The following is a 21,568-nucleotide window of genomic DNA, read 5'->3' as shown; positions in this document are numbered from 1 at the left end:
TGCAGCAACAGTGTGCTAAAATAAGCATAAGGAAATAAAACAGGAACATACATTTTCCCAGGAACGTAGACGTTGAAGCAAAGTGGCAACCTATTTTGCATTTCTGTCGCTATTTCGGGACCTCCTCTTCATTCATAATTCACCAAAGATTATTGTAAACCATTAAACCTCCTCAAACGTCTCCTTGATTATGAGCAGGTGAGTTGATATAAACAAGTTCACCAGACGATGGCGCCCTGAACGCTTCGCCAAGGTGGCTGACACAACCACACTTCCTATTGGCTCGAAAACCGGTAGCTATTATGAAAGCATACTCGCTATTAGTCGATGCGCTTAAAAGGCGGGACTTGTGCTCCACGCTACGTTTATATAGTCGTTAGCCGGCGTGTGGAGCTAGTCAGCTCGGCCACTGAAGAGGAGAGAAAAAGGCAAGAGAAAGTGACGAGAGGGACTCAAATGTCGGGGGTTGAAGGGCGCCGGAGAAGCGTTTGAATTAATTGGTTTAGTGTACCTAAGAGGGGGAAGCAAAATGCTTTGTCACGTTACTCGTCCGGACTCGGTGGTGATGGAAGTGGAAGTTGACGCCAAGGCTAACGGAGAAGATTGCTTGAATAAGGTCAGCTTCTGGTTCAGTAAATGTAATGTAGATAGATAGATAGATAGATAGATACTTTGTTCATCCCCGAAGGGAAATTCACATTTCCAGCAGCATCCATGTATTGCGTGTCTGTCGCTCCGTCTATCTCAATTAACACTTTCTTTTGTTTTTCTTTTAAAAATAAAGTTACTGTTCCCTGTTCAACTTAATGTACTCTAAATAACAGATGTCGCAAACGCACCACAAGTGAAACCGCGTTTTCAAAGGTTACTTGAGTTCATTCTGAACACTGTGCGCTCGAAGGTGGCGTTCACGGTCCACTTCTTGGCTGGAAACCTGAAATACGAAGGGCGCGCTTACATTATTATAAATGTATTTTTATCATTGAAATTCCCTATCAGTTTGTCCATTTGTATGCACGCCATGAAAGAGTTCTCTTATGTAATCTGCAACTGCTGCTGCTGCTGAAGGGGGGCGTGGTTCAGGGGCGTAACTGGGGGGGGGATACCCTTGGGATGGGAGCCCCCTTTAAAAAATCGAAGGAAATTCATTTTTTTTTTTTAAAACGTAACACTTCTCAAGCATACGCATATATTACATTATATTATTAAAAGCAAATTGTAAGAAATTTTGGTTTTCATGTTTTTGTTTCAGGTTTGCAGGAAGTTGGGCATCATAGAAGTGGACTACTTTGGGCTGCAGCTGACTGGCAGTAAAGGCGAGAACTTGTGGTTGAACCTGCGCAATCGCATCTGCCAGCAAGTGGACAACGTGACGCCGTGCAGGCTGCGACTGCGCGTGAAGTTTTTCGTGGAGCCTCATCTCATTCTGCAGGAACAAACAAGGTTGGTCGTGAGTTTTCAGATAACTTCTTACTGAAATTTACATTCTGTCCATCATTGATTTGTTTTAGTTTTTATCTTGCTGTATGAAAGCCAGCTATTGAATCTTGGACTGGTTATACTCTCACTAATAAGTAAAATAAGACTTGATTTCATTAGCCAAAATATGATAATTGCATTAAATTATTCAGTTAAGTATATGATACTTTCTTCTGAAGACAAAAGTAATGAATAAACATTAAACTAGCTAAATTGTCAAGAATTTGATCCATAAGTACAATACATGCATGAAAATATTTAAATCATTTGCATCAGTTAACAAGACTTTCATTCATGGAATAAAAAAAAAACAATTACATCAGTTAATTAAGACTTTTATCTGTATGCAAAAATGGAAAGAAAAATATAAATTGGTGAATAAACTTGACTCAATATTCTGCAAAAAAGGCTTTGATTCAATAAAATTATACTTGTGTAGCTGGGCATAAATATGTTTCATTGCATAGATCAAATAAAAAAATACATGTTGTAAAATATACATGAATTAAATAAATAAAAACTGACTTGCATAAATGAGCAAAATATAAAATCAATTGAATGTATTAAGACTTAACATAAACTGTTATGATTTTAAGTACTTGAGTTGCATGAAAAAAAAAACATTATTTATTGTGTCCATTAAAAAGAGAAATGGTAATCAAATAGCAGAAATTAAATACTTTGGTTTTTTTTTTTATTAAATGCCAATGGAAACAATGTCAATTACTTAAATCGCACAAATTGCATGAACAAAAATAGCACTTGCATCCATAGGCAAAAAAAAACAAAAACCGTCAATTAAATTCAAAGTCAAGTCACATTTATTTGTATAGCCCTTAATCACAAGATGTCGCAAAGGACTGCACAGGTCACAATTACACCATCCCCTGATCTTTAATTAACGCGCGGGCAAGAAAAACCTCAAAATCTCAGCACAATAAAGTGGATAAGACGTGATTTCCATAGGCAACATTTAGAAAAAAAATGTAATTACTTAAAATGCATGAATGAATAACAATGAGGACTTGAAGCTATAAGCAAAAACTTAAAAAAACAAGTTAATTAAATTGCATGAATAATATGCTTGCTTTCCAAAGGCAAAATAATAAAAAAAACATGAATTACTTATTGCATGACTTGAGGATAAATGAGAAGATTATCTTCAGAAAGAGGAACACATTAACGTTTTGACTAGATTTGAGATATCATCTCCAGATACAGTTGCTTTTTGATCAGGTGCCTTTTACGTACAATCTACCTCAGGGCAAGTCTATCTCACGCCCTCTAGTAACCCCATTCCCAAGCTTGTCCGGGGTTACTGCAGGTTATTTCGGTGAGGCACGATATGCAAACCAGCAGCTCTATGCCTGGAACCCCCCACTTTCCCGACCCGGCCCGTGACCTCTGTCACTGCCCCCCCATTCAGTTGGAGTGGCAGGGGAGGTGTGCCGGGACGCTTTGTAAACGGGCCAAAACGCCACTTTGACATTTTTTGCAGTGGCCATGTTGTCATGGGAATCCATGGAGTTGGGCCTGGATGAGCATTTTTGATCAGGCAAATCCAAAGACCGAAAGAAAGCTGCATTTATTTTCAAAGATAATAATAATAATTCACCACATTGTTATTCATTGTAATTTGTATTTAATACATTTAGAGTAATCCCTGTTTTTTGCAGGGGTAACGTTCCAAAAAGGACTTGCAGGTGTCGAAAGCAGCGACGTAAAAACATTTACTTTTTAAACAATCTTATAAATATATTGAAACCAAAGAAAAAACCCCATTTACAGGCTCACGCATTTGTTTGATGAATACAATTACTGAACTTTATATATAATATATATATATATATATATATATATATATATATATATATATATATATATATATATTATAATTTTTTTTTTACAAATAACAGTACTGTCAAATATTAATTATAAAAATGTTCTTGCTGCATTTATTGCACTAAGGAGCAGAAATTCTTTTGGTACAGTACATTTTTACTTCACGATACTTTTTCGCCATTATGTGGTTGTATGGAAAACTGCATTTACCTTCAGCAGATAAAGAACTTTGTTACCGATGAAGCATCTTCCTCTCCCTTTTTGGTCGGAGTGTTTTGTTGACAAGTTTAGAGAAACCTAAAATAGAAAAGATTTGTGTGTATGCAACAGTTAAGACCGTAATGTCATTGACTCAGACAGACACAGGCAGAAAAGGGGCGGGGTGACTGTTAAGCCAATCGGATTGCAGAACACAATCCACCATGAAAATCCGCGAAGTAGCGTTACAGCAAGGGGTTACTGTAATTTAATGTTAAATTCATTTGTATTTTGAGGAAAAACATACATTTTTAAACAATTCCATTTTATTTAATTAAGAGAGCGAAAAGAAATGCAACAAAAGTTTCTTTATAAAGTAAATGATTGGCAGGCTCAGCATGCTGTAAAATGTCCCACAGGCATTTTTCTGTCTGCGTGCCTGTACCTTATCACACCTTCACCTAACACAACCCCCTTTCCCTTCCCCACTTTAGTGTGCCCAGGCAGCCATCTGTTGATAAACCCCTCTAATCTATCTCAATGCAACCAGCCAAGTGTCCCTTGCAAGCTCACACCCCCCAGGGGTGTGGTGTGGTGGGGTAGGTGTGATTGTTGGGCATCCTTTGACTTTGTGCCTCAGAAGGTTTCCAAATATGGGCCTGAGGAGTTAACACATGTGAAAAAAGCTTTTGAGATGGCCCACTTTATTATATTTTGCATCTGTAGTTAGGATTGTTGAGACTTTTTAGTATTTGATTTGTTCTTTATTATAATTTCACACTACCCAAATGGTATAGTTTCTGACGAAAACAACCAAGCATTCGTTTTTACACAGATTCATAATGGAGAAAAAAAAAAAGATATGTGAAGGCGAACCCACAACGTCTGAGCCCATTTTCTATTTATAGCAGCAAGCGGACATGAGCAGGACTGGCAAGCACTGAGTCAGGAATTCTGCTTGTCAAGGTTGATTAGTTTGAGGGTCTTGAGGGGAGCTTTGGACGGTATGTCTCAAATACTCGATTGAGACGGGGCTCTCATTGATAAACCTGAACAGAGTAACAGTACTAAAGTCTGTAAACATTCAGGAATTTCATTTGTAATTTAAAATATATATATATATATATACCAGCTCAGTAGCCTAGTTGGTAAGGCGCCCGCTTTGAGACTGGGAGGTTCGGGTTCGCGCCCCGGCCGAGTCATTCCTAAGACTTAAAAAGTGGTCGGCGGCGCCCTCTCTTGGCTGCGGCTGCATCGGGTCAGATGCAATCGACATTTCGTTCTGTGTACATTGTTACACAGAATGACAATACAAGGAAATTATTATTATTATTATTATTATATATATATATATATATATATATATATTATGTTTTACCATTTCTGTAAAATTATTAGTTTTAGTTTATGAAATTTTAGTTTATTAAATTTCTTGATATAATTTTGTTTTTAATATTTTTTTTGTCATTTGTATTGCGTTTTTCGATTTAGATTTTTGAAAGTATCATTTACTCATTTTTTTTTATTCTAATTATTTTTAATGGAATTGAATTCTGTAATTTGATATACCGTTTTGAAGGAGTTTTCTTTTTTTGAGGAAAAAATTGGTTTTTAATTTTAGATTATTCAAATTTTGTATTCAGTTTTTTTCATAAACTTTTTAGGTTTTATTTTTTACACATTTTGTATACAATTTATACATATCATGAATGTAGTTGTATTTCTATCATTATTTCGTACATTTTTTAGTTGTATTTTTGTATTTCTATTGTATAGTGTGGTGAGTGGATCCCTTAAACACTCGTTGTAGGGGGCACCATTTCATGTGGTGTTTTGGGCAAGTACAGCCCGGTTGTGCCCATCCCTCTCCAGTACAGTAGTTGATTTATAACTATTATTTAGTACTTATTACAGTCGAAACAAGATGTACTTTTTAAAACTTGTTTCTTGCATTTTCTCGTCTTGGAAATTTACGGTGGGCCCTGCAAACCCGTGGCATTAACACCCCTGTTTGCAGATTCTTTATTTTTTCAAATTATTCTTAAATGTATGTATTATTGAATCTTTGACTAATCTCTGACCCTTCATCACTGTGTAATTAATTTTCTTTGTTTCCCTACCCTAAATGTGTTTACTCGGTACTGGGAGTCATTTCCAAGTCGTCCTCACCTTTGACCTACTTTATGTAAGCTCTGCAGGCACGCCTCATCGCTAAACTCAAACACAAGCTTTTATTAAAAAAAAAAAAGCCCACACACTTAAGAGCTGCTTGGAAGAATTCAAGCTTGTAGCTAATGTTCAACTCCAGTTTGGGGAACATTAACACGCTTTAAAAATAAGGTTGCGGGTGTCTGTTCATGGGGATTTTTTTTTTTCTCAGCAGTAGTTTGAACCCCAAAAAGAGTTCTCTCACTTGCCTTCATGTTCTTTATGGGACACTTGTTACGTAAGCGTGCTCGGAACAGCTTATGTAATGCGCCTGCCACGTAAAACTCACAGCTCGCTCCTAGGTTGCTTGGAACGTATGCCGTGCCCCATGGCACGTGGGCAGTATATTAACATGCAAATTGTCAGTCGGAATGTATCGCAGGAAGGCTCAAGTTAAAATTTCATTTCTGATGCAAGCAAAAGTCGTTGTGACCTAAAGAGTGTTCCGTTCCATGGGAAAATGTCACAGGAAGTCGGTCTGTGGTTTATGTTCACAATTTATCGTCAAGCATTTTTTTTTTTTTTTTTTTTTTTTTTTTTTTTGTAAATTTATTTTTCGATCCATGAGACAGTTTATCATAATTCTGCAGCCCGCTATTGAAATCCAACAACTGAAATGCGTGAAATGGGCTTAAGTCTCTTGAAGTGAGGACAAGGACTTTCCAGTTGTGCGGTTGTTACTGAGGAAAAAAATTTCTTGCATTAATTTTATTTTCTGTGAGAATTTGCTGCTGGGGTATTTTTTTTTCTTTTGGTTATAGCTAGCATCGGGTGCAACTACGGGGCACACACACACAGGCTTTTTTTCACTTTTCATCCCCTCAAGTTTATCACGGGTATTTAATCCAACATTTACTTTTTTAAAAGCTAAAGTTTAACACCGGAAGAATCTTGACACATTCTTTAGTGTAAAGCGAATGTTTAACCCCAGATACATTTGACAGTTCTTTTTTTTCCGCCTGTAGCTATTGTTTAGCTCGTGAGGAATCTTGAAACTGTTTATTTTGGAAGATATAAGTGATATGTACCACAGCAGTTTATTTTTCTTTCAAGCAGAAGTTTAATACAAAAGCAATACAGTAGCAGTTAATTTTATTAAACAGAGTTGGCTTAGCACTGGAGCAATCTTGGGCCATTTTTTTTTTTTTTTTGCATTAAGCTAATGTTTAGCGTGCAAGGAATCTTAAGCCAGTTTATTTTTGTTTTTATTCATTAATCTGGGGGCTAGGGGAGCTACTGTTTAGCCATAGAGCAATGTTGAACCACTTTGATTTATTTTAGTATAGAACTAACGTTTAAAATCAGTGTAATGTTGAGCCAGTAGACTTTACTCCTTTTTAGCATAGAGCTAATGTTTCGTACCAGAGAAATTTTGAGACTTTTTATTTTATTTGTATTATGCTGTTTGCACAGAGCTAATGTTTAACAATTGAGGCATCTTGAGCTGGTATTTTTAATTTTTGAGGTCCCAGCAATTTTGAAACCTTTTTTTCCCCCTTGAAGCCTTGGAAAAAAAAACTTTTTTTCGGGAGGGGGGGCAAGTTTTGATATTGGGAATTTTGCTCAATCCCTCCAACACTACCTATTCCATACAAAGGCCAAAAACGACCCACCAAATACCTGCACAAGAGCCATTTGTTGAGAACTGGTTTCTCAGTGCAGGTTGAAGAGGGTTTACTAGAGTTCGTTGACTGCTAGTAACCCCGGCATTTGGAAAGCTAGCTCCAACCTCATTGTTGGGAGAAAAACTCTGGTGGGTGATTGGCTGTGGGCAAGCGCAGCATCTCTGTGGCGGTGTTGGGTTTCATTTTTGTGTGGGGACGTTTTGTTCTGTGTCCTACTCAGGCTGAAGGACCTGAAAGTGGGACAATGGTGTGATAGAAGACTGGAACATACAGTAATTGGTGTTGGTCTGTTGAGGTATATTTTTTTTAAACTCGAAACGATAAAAATTACATTTTAACTCTTGTGACAAAGTTCTCGCTTTGCTCGCACTCTGACAAGAGTATAAGCATATTGATGGGCTTTCAGTTTTGCATGATTAAAAAAAAAATACCTCAAAATAGATTTTCCACCAGAAATATAGTCACATTTGCGGGAAAACTGGTCACTCTGTCGAGGCCTGCTTTCGATATCAAAGATGTTTTAAAACCATTTTGCATGATAAAGTATTGATTGTGACCCAAAACCTTTTTTTTTTCTAAGCTCACACACTGAAACTTGGGTCATATTTATGGGTAAAATGGTCACGCTGCATTGATTCATTCAAAGAAGTTTAATGTTGTTGTTTTTTTTTACGATATCATTGATAGTTACCCAAAATATTACTTTCACCAACACACACTTCAAATTTGGTCACACTGTTAAGGACCTAAATTCAACACCAAATGTTTTTTTTTTTTTTTTTTTTTTTTTAGTTTTTTTTTTTTTTCAAACTGGATTCACGAGGGATCCGTGCAAAATTCTGGTCAGCTTGGCACCAGCTGTGCCTTGATGAAGTTCCACTCCATCACTCGGAAACTTGCAAACCAAACTCTCATCTTGTTATTTACATCTATTTATTTATACAACCGGCATGAGGAGCATTTTTCAAGGGACTCTTCTGTGAGAGAGTTCAATGTTCACCTACCCTAAATTCCGTCTCAAAGCTGAGACCAATTAAAAAGAAATTGTCCTGAACCAAACACGAGCACCTGTCCAGTCATGGGCGGGTACGACCAAACAACTGTTCTGGTATTACTCTCGTTAGGTTTATTTTTAGGTTAATATCGCCATTTGCTTGATTACAGATGGGTGCGGGGTACAAAACCAAATGTGACATAGTCATTCGATCAAAAACAATTTTGTCATGACAACTGTACTGCCATTGCTCGCGGAACATTCATTTTTAGGTCGTCATCGCCATTTGTCGGGTTAAAGATGTGAAAAGTTTGTGGAGGGTACAAAACCAAATAGGATTCGAGGCTACAGTAATAAATCTTTCTCTAATTCCGTAACTAGAGGTAACCTTACTCCGCCTGAACTGTGGTAACCTAGGCCAGCGTCTTGCCCTCTAGTAACCCCAGGTTGAAACCCTGCTGCTTTCGACACCATTGTTTGCGTCAGGTAGGTCGCAAAAGGAGCTGCGCTCGCTCACGTGACGCCTGCTGGGCCTGACACAATGGAGCAGTGTTTGCTATCCGTGTGTAAGAACTGGTTTTTTGACGCCATATCAAAGCTTTGTTTGTTACCCCCACGGTTGGTGGGCTACACTTGTCTGCCAGTTATGGTACGGGTTTATCAACAGTCTTTGCTGCTGGAGTTTATTGTCCCTCACCCTTGAATGTCTGGCTTGGTCCCTGAAGACTGGATAAGGAAGTGCTCCCGTCATAATGTGTTGGGAGAGACGGTCAAGAGACTTTAGCTTTGTTTACGTTGAGCAATTTGTGTAGTTTTACCTCACTCTTTCTCTAGCTATAATATTGAAATGTATCCCAAAGTCTCAAGCTACGGAAACCTCATTCTTTTGGCTTTTCCTGAGAAAATTTAACCGAAAGTAGGAGTTGCCGCCTACTAGAGGTTATAGTTTGTTTGTGCAGTATCTTAGCGGCTTGGTTTTTCACAGCAACGATGACTAAGGCATTGCTCAGCTTATTCGAATCATCTTAACTCTGTTTCTCCTGAAACATATCTGGTGTTATGCTAGGAACACAGCAGCAGACATGAAAACCTTAGTGTTATCAACACAGCCAAGAAAATCATGGGCTGCTTTCTACCAAATCTAGAGGACATTGCGCTGCCGTAGTGCCACGTTTAATCTTGTTGTGGGCTATTGTTCTCAATGACTATTATATTCTAAAATGTCAGAAGGGGAAACCAATGACTTCTTTTTAACCACCACACCATTCCATACTTTTTTTTTTTTGGGGCGTGTACAATTTCTAGGAAATTTGCAAACTCCTGACCCATTTTCCAAAACATTACAGCCGTGATCACAATGACGTTTTTAACTCAAGACTTGTTCCCTAAACCAGTGGTTCTATACCTTATGAGACGAGGCATATTTTTTTTAATTCAAAAGATATGGAGGCACACTGTGTAATGTTTAAAAATTCCTGAAACCAGTTTCATATTTTTTTAAGCTAAAATTGTCAGGTTTTCCTAATTGGCTGTAGAAAGTTGTTTTTTTCCTTGTGGTTGATAATGTTGCCCTAATTTTGGATTTTATGACTTTGTTGTTTTCCTTGAAAAATATATATATTTTTTAGTAGAGTAGGAAAATAATTAAATTGAGAAGAATTATGTGCAAGAATTGTATTCTATTTTGCCTTGCAATCTTAAACGGCGTCTTCAAACTAAGTCATTAAATATCCTGCACTAGTACACGGGTAGATAATTGGTTTATAAAATGAAAAAGTACTGTACTTTCTGGACTAAGTCGCTCCTGAGTATGTCACACCAGCCAAAAAATGCATAATTAAGAAGTCGTACCTGTAATATAAGTTACATTTTTGTTGGATGAAATCCAACACCAAAGACATGTCATCCTGAAAGACAATTTAAAACAAAAATAGAGAACAAGTGTACGTTATACTAACATTACATGTACGTGCATGTCTTAGACATCTAATACATCAGTAAGGACGTAACATTTTAAGCGTTATTCAGATAGTTCTAGCATAAAGAACGTGCTTACAAAATTATCAGCTTCACTCTAAATCACTAAATAAATAAAATATTTGTCCTCTGTGCCTCTTTTTAACAGTACTCAACTCCTCCAACTATGAGGGATGGGCAGCTTCGTTTTTCTGCTTTGAAAAATATCCACCCTACAACAGGGCAGGGTTGAAATCAACACAGGCCTAGAGCCCTCTCTTGCGGTTTATTGTAAAAATAACATGTGAATGATGTACAGTTCTGAAAAAGAAAATTTAAAGCTCAATGATATTAAAATGTTTTAACAATTTCGTGTACACATCGCAGCCCTGACTATGGGGTGAGAGAAAAAAAACTGATTTATGGTTCGGGAAATACGGTAACCTGCTGATGACTTCTGGTATAGATAAATGTTACTCGGTTGATCACTGGAAGAATGCACAGAGACTGAACAAAGGCGTGCTTTTTAGCAAAAATAGGGCAATGTCTTGCGGCACACTAGATAGAGGAGGTCTCGCTGCAAACTGATTGAAAAACACCGCCCTAGACTCTACAAACGATCACTGACAGGATTTTTGGGAAATTAATTTGTTTCGTCAAATTTACGAGACCTTGACAGCGGATACGAGTCGATAAGCGCACCTGCCCGAGTCACTTGTAGGCCTGCACAACCTGATTTCCACTTCCAATCTCTAAAATGTTACTGTGTCGGGGGTCACCCGCAGGGGGAGCAGTTGTCAGTGGTTACTTTCGTTCAAAAGCCGAGCGATGACGTCGGGATTATCGGTCTGTGTGTTCTGGTCTCCCGCCGAGGAAGAATTCCTTACATCTTGCGGACAAAACAATGGTCGGGCCTCCTTAAAGAGCCCCGTGCGTATTTTTCAGAAGGTTTGCTGTTTTCTTTGGCCGGGCCAGAACTGGGTGTTCTAGTCACGTTGTACGAAGAAAACAAAAACATCTTCTCGTAAGGAGGTTGAGTACTACAGAATTTGAGATTTAGTGCTACTCTCTGCTGTTCTTTTACAGGAACTTCTGATTGTGCATTGAAAACTGAGTGAGTCATTGTGACTTTACCTCTTTTGTGTTCGGTGTCTCACCAGTCTCATTCAAACGATTGAAAGCTTTTCGGCACAACCTTCTCATTGATGCTTTCCCTGTAAAATATGGTTTTGTTCAAGTGCTTACTGAAAATCTTTGATAATGTTCATTTGCCGGAAAAATTGTATTTCTTGATTAACTTTTTGTATATTAAATATTTTTATCAATTGTTGAGGTTTTTCTTAACTTTTTTATATTTTTGCCTTTTTTTCCCTGGTTTTGTATTAACTTTGGTTGGTTTACTTTAGGCAAAGTGTTTTCAGAATTTGTTGTTTCTTTGTTAAATAAACTTATTATAGTGGCGTTTTCACATTTACCTTATTTGAAAATAATCAAAGAATCTTAAAGGCATTTTTTTAAAGTAAAATAAAAAAAATAATCCTTAAACATTTGGCGGGGGGAAAATATAGTAAAGTAAGAACTCTCACAATCCTTTGAATATTGTATTTTATTGGGGGGGGGGAAATATCGTAAAATAAGCAAAATGATTAGATTATCATATATATTCTTGCATTTTCCTGTAAAATAAAACACATTTTGCCAACGTGAGCAAAATTATCAGTTTGAGAATGTTTTGGTTGTTTTTTCAAAGGAAGAAAATCCTGCCATTTTGCATAGATTCCCCCTTTTATTAAGGTGGACATTAAAATATCAAAGGTTAGTAGAGCACCAACTATTTTCCCCGTTCCCCTTCAGACACATTTTCTTCACGCATGTGAAAGAGGACCTCCACAATGGACATCTCCGAATGGCCTCTGAGCAGGCAGAGGAACTGAGTGCGCTATTGGCCCAGGCAGAGTTCGGTGACTACAATCAAAACACTGCCCGATACTGGTACTTGGAGCTCTGCGGAGAGGAGCCCTGCCCTGCTACTATTGACAGGTAATGACTGAGGGGGAGGACATACAAGTCCAAAGAGAGATCAATACTTGTAGTGGCATTGCTCTTGAAGGTCTTGTGCAACTTGTAGACAGAGGGTTATCTAGCAGTCGTTCCTAGATTACAGCACTGATTTTCAAATAGAAGCGATAGAAGGCCCTTGAAGGGAAGGGAAGGGGTACTTTAAAAAGAATAAATATCTTAAAGTAGCACTAAATGTAAAAGTATTTGCTACCTTTTTTTTTTTATCTACACTGCAAGCAAAAAAGGACTGTCCAACTGGCAGATCATTTTGCTCATTAAGTATTTCTAAAGTTTCTATTTGAAACTTTTAAATGGGGCTACATTTTCTGATAAGAGAGGGCACATATTGCTGCCAATTTAAAAAAAATGTTAAAAGAATTTACATCTAATGTGACAAAATGTATTAAATAATGGATATAAAACATGAATATCAATTTTAGGTTGCATGATTTAAAGAAAATCTGGGACTTATGTGCGGCTTTGGCGTGAAAATATGGTACTAATCATAAAAATCAAATATAAATGGTGGGTCAATGAATACAATTATGATATCAAACTTATCATTTTCATAAAATGAATATATGAAAAATTAAATATTAAAAATGGTTTTATAAATTGGAAAATGTTGCCAATTTATTTTCTGTTTTGTAAAAAGTGGTTTGAAAATGATAAAAGCTAAATTGATAGGCAAAATGTTTTTCTTTTCTGTATGAAATTCATTGTAAAGCAATAATTGGGGGGGACATGGCTGAAAAATGTTCATCAGGGTAACGGCAATTAAACTCCTGAGCTCTGTGTGTACAGTATTGATCAGAACGTTCCTCTTGTTCTGCAGCATTGTGTCCCGACACAAAGCCCTAGCGGGCTCGAGCCAGGCCTCTGTGGAATACCAAGGGCTGCAGCTGGTCTCCTCGCTGGAGCACTACGGTGTGGAGTGGCACCTGGCCCGGGACGCTGACGCGCAGCGCTTGGCCATCGGCGTGGGACCCGAAGGCATCGCCGTGTGCAAGGAGGACTTCAGCCTCATCAACCGGTACGTACCGTCCAGCCCGCAACCTCAAAAGAGGTCCTTCAAGTCCTTAATCTTAGCCCATTTTTGCAGCGTTAGCTACCCAGTCATCCAGATTGCAACTCAGTCGGGGAAAACCGTGTATCTGACGGTCACCAAGGACAACAACGACAGCGTTGTGCTCATGTTCAAGCTCATCAGCAATCGGGCCGCTAGCGGATTGTACCGCGCTATCACAGAGACTCATGCTTTCTACCGGTGAGAGACTATTTTTGGCAAGGTTTGCTTGTTCGGTCCAACCAAGACTAGCACTTTCCTTTAATGGTCCATATAACTAAAACAAAACTGAGTCTGCACAAATTAGATTTGTGCTTGAAATTTGTTTCGATATAAATGGATTACGGTTGATGACTGAGACAAATGTATAAACACAGAAACTGGATAATTTGTTTTCCCCCTTTTACTTCAAATTAATTTAGCTTTTGCTGCCAATTTCCTGTTTTAAAATATTAAATTGATTCTTTTGGGACATGTTACATTCACATTGTTTTTGTTTTTTGACTTGTGGCTTTGTTTTATTTTTGTTTTCTCGCGTTCGAAATAAAGATCAATTCATTTTTTTATATTTTAAAAGTAATGCTTAGAGCAAAATAATTTTTTAAACAATGATTTCGAGTTAAATGAATTATACTTGAAAATTAATGTGTTAAACATGCTTAACCTTTTTATGCGATTTAAAAAATAAATGATCTATCTTGTCAAAAATCAATACTTGAGGTACATTGATAAATTTTGCTCATTTTTTTCCTCAAATATTTTTCAATTGAATACATGAAATTTTGAAATGAATGTGTTAAGTGTTATTTATTTGTTTATTGTTAAAAGTAATTCTTTCAATTGAGCTCATTAATTTGCCAGAAGACCTTTTTCCCCTCGACAAAAATACTTTCCAAGTTAACTTTAAAATGTGTGTTCACCTTTAAAATCCAGTGTCAAACATATTTAATAAAATTGTTAGTTTTTTATGCTTTAGTTATCAAGACGGGCAATGCAGCTAAAATAATATACTTAAATTAACTTTTTTTTTTTTTTGCCAGTGGAACCGTTTTTTTTCCTTAGATGTTTTCTATTGTAATTTATTTAACTTTGAAATTTAAATGTGTTATACATGGTTCATTTTTTTAAAATATAATTTATCTATGTATTTTATTCGTGTTAGATTTTATTTTATTGTCAAGAAAGGCAATGCAGCCAAAATCTCATCTCATCTCATTAGCCGTACCGCTTATCCTCATTAGGGTCGCGGGGGGGCTGGAGCCCATCCCAGCCATCTCCAGGCAGTGGGCAGGGGACACCCTGAACTGGTTGCCAACCAATCGCAGGGCACACAGGGACAGACAACTCATTCGCTCATTCACACCTAGGAACAATTTGGACCGGCCAATTCACCTGAAATGCATGTTTTTGGAATGTGGGAGGAAACCGGAGTGCCCGGAGGAAATCCACGCAAGCACGGGGAGAACATACAAACTCCGCACTGCGCAATAAATGTAATACTTAAAAAAAAAAAAAAAATTTTTAAAAGGGAAATGATTTGCCAGTGGATTTTAAGTTTTTTTTTAATTTGTTTTTATATGGGCAACATCCTGCTGCACACTAAACGCTGCATTGGTTGTCAAGTGATAAATACAGACGGTCATAATCACATTTTTGTTCTCGCTCTGATGTTTCTAAACAAAACGCTCTGGCAAAACAATGATGAGCAGTATTTGTAAAATCTGTTGACCCTCCTTGGCCGCCCCCTGCAGGTTAGGAGACCATTAGCAATCGCTTGGTATGCCTAATGGGAAGCTCCGCCTCTTTTCCAGGTGTGACACTGTGACCAACGCTGTGATGATGCAATACAGCCGCGACTTCAAAGGCCACCTGGCCTCTCTCTTCCTCAACGAGAACATAAACCTGGGCAAGAAGTACGTCTTCGACATCCGCCGCACCTCCAAAGAGGTCTACGACCATGCCCGCCGCGCCCTCTACAACGCAGGCGTGGTGGACCTGACCAGCCGCTCCGGGGGCCAGTCCTCTCCCCCTCGCACGGACGACGAAGACGACTGCGGCAGCTGCCAGCAGAGCCGGGCGCTGCAGGAGCGGCTGCACAAACTGCAGGAGGCGCTCTTGTGCATGCTGTGCTGCGAGGAGCAGATCAATGCCGCTTTCTGCCCGTGCGGGCATTTGGTGTGCTGCCGGACGTGTGCCGATCAGCTGCAGGTGAGGGCAAAGGGGTGCTGCACGATTAACCGAAATCTAAAAAAATATTGCGATTGTGTGATCACAAAAGGTTTTAAAGATATATAGTTCTGTGTTATGAGATAGTTGTCAAAGTTCGGGTTTTACCGGCGCCAGTCAGAGGCAAGTTTTAACGACACTAAAGGCGAGGCAAAGTTTGCAAACGGCGTGTGCGCCCAACTGTGATAAGCTCCTGTCGGCTGTCAAACAGCTAGTGTGGGCAGGCGTGCTCTCAATTGGCCACCAAAACAAACAAAAGTTGCGACGGGACAACTAGTAGCTCATAATATTGAAAAGCAATTCATCTATTAGTTGGTCTCTGAGGAAAGTCAGAAGAAGTCAAAGAAATGCAGATCACCAGTGGGTGCTCTGTGGATCTGTATCTCTTCCAGGAATCGACTGAGGCGGCGGCGGGAGAGAAAGCAAAAGTGAGGCTGCAGGTCTGTCTTAGCGCTACGGCTAACAATTCTCTAAGACACCCCTGCTGAAGCTGTATTTCACAAATGCCAAATCCCTTACCCATGAAATGGATGACTTAGAGCTACAACTCCTGGGAAACTGCTACATTTGTGACTCTTGTATTTTAATCATCGCGGTGACCTTGCTGAAGTCTGTTACCTGATGCTAGAATGCAGCTAGCCAGCCGCTCTCCTAATCTTTCTTTTAGTTTTTATTTTTAGATCGATAATTTGTTATAGTCTGTAATTACATCATCTTGAGGTAAATTTGTCACTAAATTCTCACTAAAAGTAAACTAGCACAGAAAATGCTCTTTTCTTTTAAAATCGAAAATATCATAAAAAATGCAATACAGATATAAAATCCCACTATTTTTTTTCCCCCCAAATGGTGCAGCCCTACTGTGTTCTACTTCACTTGATGACAAGATTTTCTAACTATTCTCCCCGCCCCAGCTGTGTCCGGTGTGCCGCTCTGAAGTGGAGCATGTGCAGCACGTCTACCTGCCCACCTGCACCAGCTTGCTCAACCTGGCAATGGCCGACCAACAGGGAGTTGTCGGCGGGATCCCCGTCTCCATATGCCGCGATTTGAACACTCCTCACGACTGCGGAGGGGATAACTTTGACAAAATCTTCACGCACACGTGAGGGATGCATCGGAAACTTTTTATTTTTGTTTTCTTGGTCCAATTTCCTGGACTTTTGATGGACAAACCCACTCCCCCCACAATTTTTTGTTTTTATATGCGTGTATTTTTGTGTGTGTTGCCAAACAGTTTTAGCCTTTGTACGAGTTTGAATCATCAGTTGAGCTGATGTCACAAATCCAGTTTTCATTTTACCCTCATTTTATTTTTTGTTTTACTTTTTAAAGCTTTCCCCACGTTTTGAACTAACTCAACTTTTATTTATTGTGTTTTTATCTTTAGTTACACGAGAATGAGGAGAATTAAGCATATGGAAGTCCAAGAGTGCCAAAATGCAATAAATGACCTTTTGAAATAAAAAGCATCACGTTTTAACAAACTTGAACATTTTTGCATTTAAAGAAGACCAATGAAATGGAATTAAGAAATGTATAAAGAAAACGTACCCTTATTAGAAATTTTATAAAACGGATAGTGAATACATACTTCATGACACCTTATTTTAAAAAGTAGCAGCCATATTACATCATTCCTGTTTTTTTGTCTTCTTTTTTGTCACTCTTGGCTTTTTGTAAAAGCTGCTCTTGATATGTTTAGTCCGTATTTCAGACACTCCTTATTAAGCAGACTTCTCTCCATGCCAAAGTACATCTCAAACCAGACTACCTTCACCTAACTCATTTACAGCCAACACTGCAAAACTGTAACTTTGCCTTAAATGCCCGTGTTTGGTAGTAAATGAGTTGGAGAGAAAAAATGCAGCCACAAAGGCAAGTTTGGCTTTAGATTGTTTAAAGTTAAACTGTTACCAGAAAATGACAAAAAAATGGTTGCCTGCCCCTGCTTTCAAATTCCTCCTTTTACGATCTAAAATGAATCCAAGGGTACAAAGATTTGTGCAATAGATGCTTGTAATTTGTTGTCTTTTTTTTAATATTTAAACGTCAATTATTTAAAACGTACTTTGTCACTTTATCTTGGGAGCCGCATCCACACTGTTTAGTTTTGGCCTTAATGTAGCAGCACCGCCATCGTGGTCTCTGATGCAGCTTTTTCTTCCTGCTGAGAAGAAAGTAGGTCACTCAAGGGACTTTTTAATTGCTTACAAGTAGAGATTTGTTTCTGTTTTCTGAAGCATTCTACGCTCTGTAAGATATTGTGCTTTTGACAAAGAAGTATTAATAAAGTTTTTTTAGTGAATACAAACTGTTTGGGTGTGTGTTTTTAGAGGGAAAACAATGTGTTATTTAGCAACCATGAGGAGAGTGGGCTAAATATTCCAAAGCGGATCGGCGGGTTCGTGAGGAAGGTTACTATGTGTCAAGTAAACAATTCATTTAAAGCATAGTGACATTTATCAGTGGAAACATATTTAAATAACACCTAATTGATTCAAATAGTACATTAGTTTTTATCTTATAAAATATACTTATGTCATATATAATTAGAAATTTCTAATCTTGACACGTTTGTCAGCCATCTCACATTTTGTGGCGCTGGCTTGTCCCAGTGGTCATCACACCTAATGGCCACCAATCTTCCACAGCTGAGCCCCAAAGCCAGTGATTCAAGCATTTTTTTTTTTTCTTCATTGCTCCCTTCTCTAGCCACTCATGACGGCACTTGTCTGCAGGTTGGCTTGCGTGCATCGCTAATGTTAGCTGCTCCATGTTAATTAAGTTTGCTCTTAATCTTTTACTGACCATTTAACTAGCTTCTCTCGATAGTTGCTATGGTTGAGTTTTTGTAGAAGACCAATCTGTTCTCTTCAGGCGCTCCGGGGAATGAAACCAGTGTTCACGTCCTGTCTAAGTTTGAAATGAAAAAATTAAAAATGGAATTAGGCTTCGGAATTGTGCTAAGTGGTGTCTTTCAGGCTTGCATTGCATGTTTCTTGCAATGCTGATGCTTCAGCTTCATTCTAATTTTGAACTGTAGAGGTGAATTATTACAATGTCACTTTAAAGTAGTATGTGGATTTTTTTATACAGGTTTACATTCCTCATTCTGCTGTAGGAATTTTTTTTCTGTGTATTTATCAGTTAACTCTCATTGAGATTTATTATCTCCGACATGTTTGAGTTGTTAATCATACAAAGATATTTCCCGCTAAACAATGTTTTAAACATTAGCTCAGTAGAGTTCAGTTTTTTTTGTTTTTTTTGTTTTGTTTTTTAATTACCTGTTGAGGTTTGACACAATTTAGTGAATAATTATCAATGTTCATAGCCATTTACTGCCAAAGTCCAGTGAGTAGTGTTACGTGGTCAACTACCTATGTACAATAGAGAAATGCTGATAAGTTAGGATTTGATTTTGACTGGTGATTATATAACTCACTCCAAACACTTGTGAAAAAAAAACAATCCTAAATTTATTGTGGCAGCATATGAAAAGTGCATGCATGAACTACCATCCATTATCTGCACCACTTATCCTCAGTAGGACCGTGGGGGGTGCTGGAGCCCATCCCAGCTATCATTTGAATGCAATCAAATCATAAGTATTTATACGGCGCAACCAATTTTTATTTTAGGGGTTGGGACGGGCTGGAGCATTGTATTCAGGAAATGGAGAGATGCAGCATCCAAATGTAGGATATATTTTGTAATCAACTTAATAAAATGACAAAACACAAAAACATCTCTAGACAATTTGTATATGCGATCACAACCCCCCAAAAAGTTCTGACAATAATTGAGCTAACGTTTCTCTGTTAGACTGAACTAATTTTGACATTGCTGCAATTTGATGTTTGAACCCCAAAGAAATCGCATCAAGCACATTTCCTATCAGATTTTGAAGTTTGGGCTGAGAGTGCAAAATAAAGACAGTAACATGTGCTTCTCACTTGTGTTTTTAGAACGCAATACAATAAAAGTAAGCATTCGTTGTATGGCCAAAAAGGATACACAACTCCAAAGCAGTATTGTATATTTTACCCTTTTAAAACCAAACTAGATTTTAAACAAGTAAAAGGCATCAAGTTGCCATTAAGACAACAGCTACTTAGAGGTCAACTGGCATTTAAAATATGAAATGTGCTGCCACCTTTTGGTGGTGATCAGGAATGAAACCATTTCCCATCTTGGGGTTTTTTTTTCCAATTACAGTGGCTTGCGAAACTATTTGGCCCCCTTGAACTTTGACCTTTTGCCACATTTCAGACTTCAAAGATATAAAACTAATTTCTTGTCAAGCATCAACAATGAGTGGGACATAAACATGAAATGGAACGCAGTTTATTTGTTGAAAAGTTTAAAATATCCAATAAACAAAAAAGTGGGTGTGCAAAATTATTCAGCCCCTTTACTTTCAATGCAGCAAACTCTGTCCAGAAGTTCAGTGAGGATCTCTGAATGATTCAATGTTGATCGAAATGACTATTGATGATAAATGGAATCGACCTGTGTGTAATCTAGTCTCTGTATAAATGCATCTGCAATGTGATAGTCTCAGAGGTCTGTTTAAAGCGCAGAGAGCATCATGAAGAAACAACGAACTCACCATGCAAGTCCTAAATACTGTTTGAGAAGTTTGAAGCTGGATTTGGATACAAGAAGATTTCCCAAGCCTTAAACATCCCAAGGAGCAGTGTGCAAGCAATAATATTGAAATGCTGTTCACAAAAGCTTTCCATCCAACCTCACTGAGCTCCAGCTGTTTTGCAAGGAGGAATGGGCAAAAATATCAGTTTCCCCGATGTGCAAAACTGATAGAGACATACCCCAAGCGACTTGCAGCTGTAATCACAGAAAAAGGTGGCGCTCCAAAGTATTAACTCAATGGGGCTTTTTTTCAAACCCAATTTTTTCGTTATTTGTTATAAAAAAAGTTTAAAATATCCAATAACGTGTGTTCGACTTCATGATTGTGTCCCATTTATTGTTGATGCTTCACAAGAAATTTCAGTTTTATATCTTTAATGTTTGAAGTCTGAAATGTGGCAAAAGGTCACAAAGTTCAAGGGGGCCAAATAGTTTCGCAAGCCACTGTATATTAAATCACAACCAACTCTTGTGCTGTATTTTGTGCAAATTACTAAGTATACTTGCATATAAGCCAAATTTAGAACTATGAGATACAATATTGAGCGCGTGAGACAGGGCAGCACTACGGCGCAGTGGTTAGCACGTGTGCGGCACAGTTCCGAGGTCATGGGTTCAAATCCAGCTACCGGACTTCCTGTGCGGAGTTTGTATGTTCTCCCCATGCTTGCGTGGGTTTCCTCCGGGTACTCCGTTTTCCTCCTACATTCCAAAAACATGCATTTCAGGTGAATTGGCCGGTCCAAATTGTCCCTAGGTGTGAATGAGCGAGCGAGTTGTCTGTCCCTGTGTGCCCTGCCATTGGCTGGCAACCAGTTCAGGGTGTCCCCTGCCCACTGCCCGGAGATAGCTGGGATGGGCTACAGCACCCCCGCGACCCTACTGAGGATAAGCGGTGCAGATAATGGATGGATGGATGGGGCGTAAGACAGGTGTAGCCACATAAAAGCCCACGCCTAAGCAGGCTCATTATGCTCCATCCTTGCCCAATCCCTTCTTCCTGTTCAATAAATCGGCGCCGTCTCGAATGTGCTTGAGAAACACCACATCTCATATTGTGTTTTATTGCCCCTTTTGCCCTCTTCATTTACCTCAAGTTGAGGTTTTCAGTTTTTCCTCGCCCTCATGTAGGTTTTAGATCAGGGGGTGGGTAAATAATATTCTGTAGTTTGCAGTCTGTGCAGCCCTTTAAGACTCCTTGTTATAGAGGGCTATACAACTAAACTTGACAATGAAAACATTTGTGAAAAAAGGGAT

General features: G+C 38.4%; 1 protein-coding gene across 1 annotated transcript; it reads left to right on the top strand.

Annotated features, from left to right (window-relative positions):
• The first annotated feature begins 367 nt into the window (after positions 1 to 367).
• mylipa (myosin regulatory light chain interacting protein a) lies at positions 368 to 17,969 on the top strand. The gene is made up of 7 exons (XM_088328731.1): positions 368 to 616; positions 1,253 to 1,443; positions 12,157 to 12,342; positions 13,199 to 13,396; positions 13,466 to 13,630; positions 15,241 to 15,637; positions 16,570 to 17,969. Exons 1-7 carry the CDS (start codon positions 530 to 532, stop codon positions 16,762 to 16,764), a joined length of 1,419 nt encoding a protein of 472 aa, XP_088184857.1. The 5' UTR covers positions 368 to 529; the 3' UTR covers positions 16,765 to 17,969.
• The last annotated feature ends 3,599 nt before the right edge of the window (positions 17,970 to 21,568 follow it).

Source organism: Urocampus carinirostris, chromosome 2 (genome assembly GCF_059441175.1).
Source record: "Urocampus carinirostris isolate Australia breed hairy pipefish chromosome 2, RoL_Ucar_1.0, whole genome shotgun sequence".
Lineage (NCBI taxonomy): Eukaryota > Metazoa > Chordata > Actinopteri > Syngnathiformes > Syngnathidae > Urocampus > Urocampus carinirostris.
Note: the sequence above shows the minus strand (reverse complement) of the source record. Positions and strands in the feature narration are given on the sequence as shown.

Excerpts from the sequence above, each read along its gene's own strand:
- mylipa (XM_088328731.1), top strand. The coding sequence starts at position 530 with ATGCTTTGTCACGTTACTCGTCCGGACTCGGTGGTGATGGAAGTGGAA. Across the intron at positions 1,444-12,156 it reads ATTCTGCAGGAACAAACAAG|ACACATTTTCTTCACGCATG; the intron begins GTTGGTCGTGAG and ends GTTCCCCTTCAG. Across the intron at positions 13,397-13,465 it reads GACTTCAGCCTCATCAACCG|CGTTAGCTACCCAGTCATCC; the intron begins GTACGTACCGTC and ends CCATTTTTGCAG.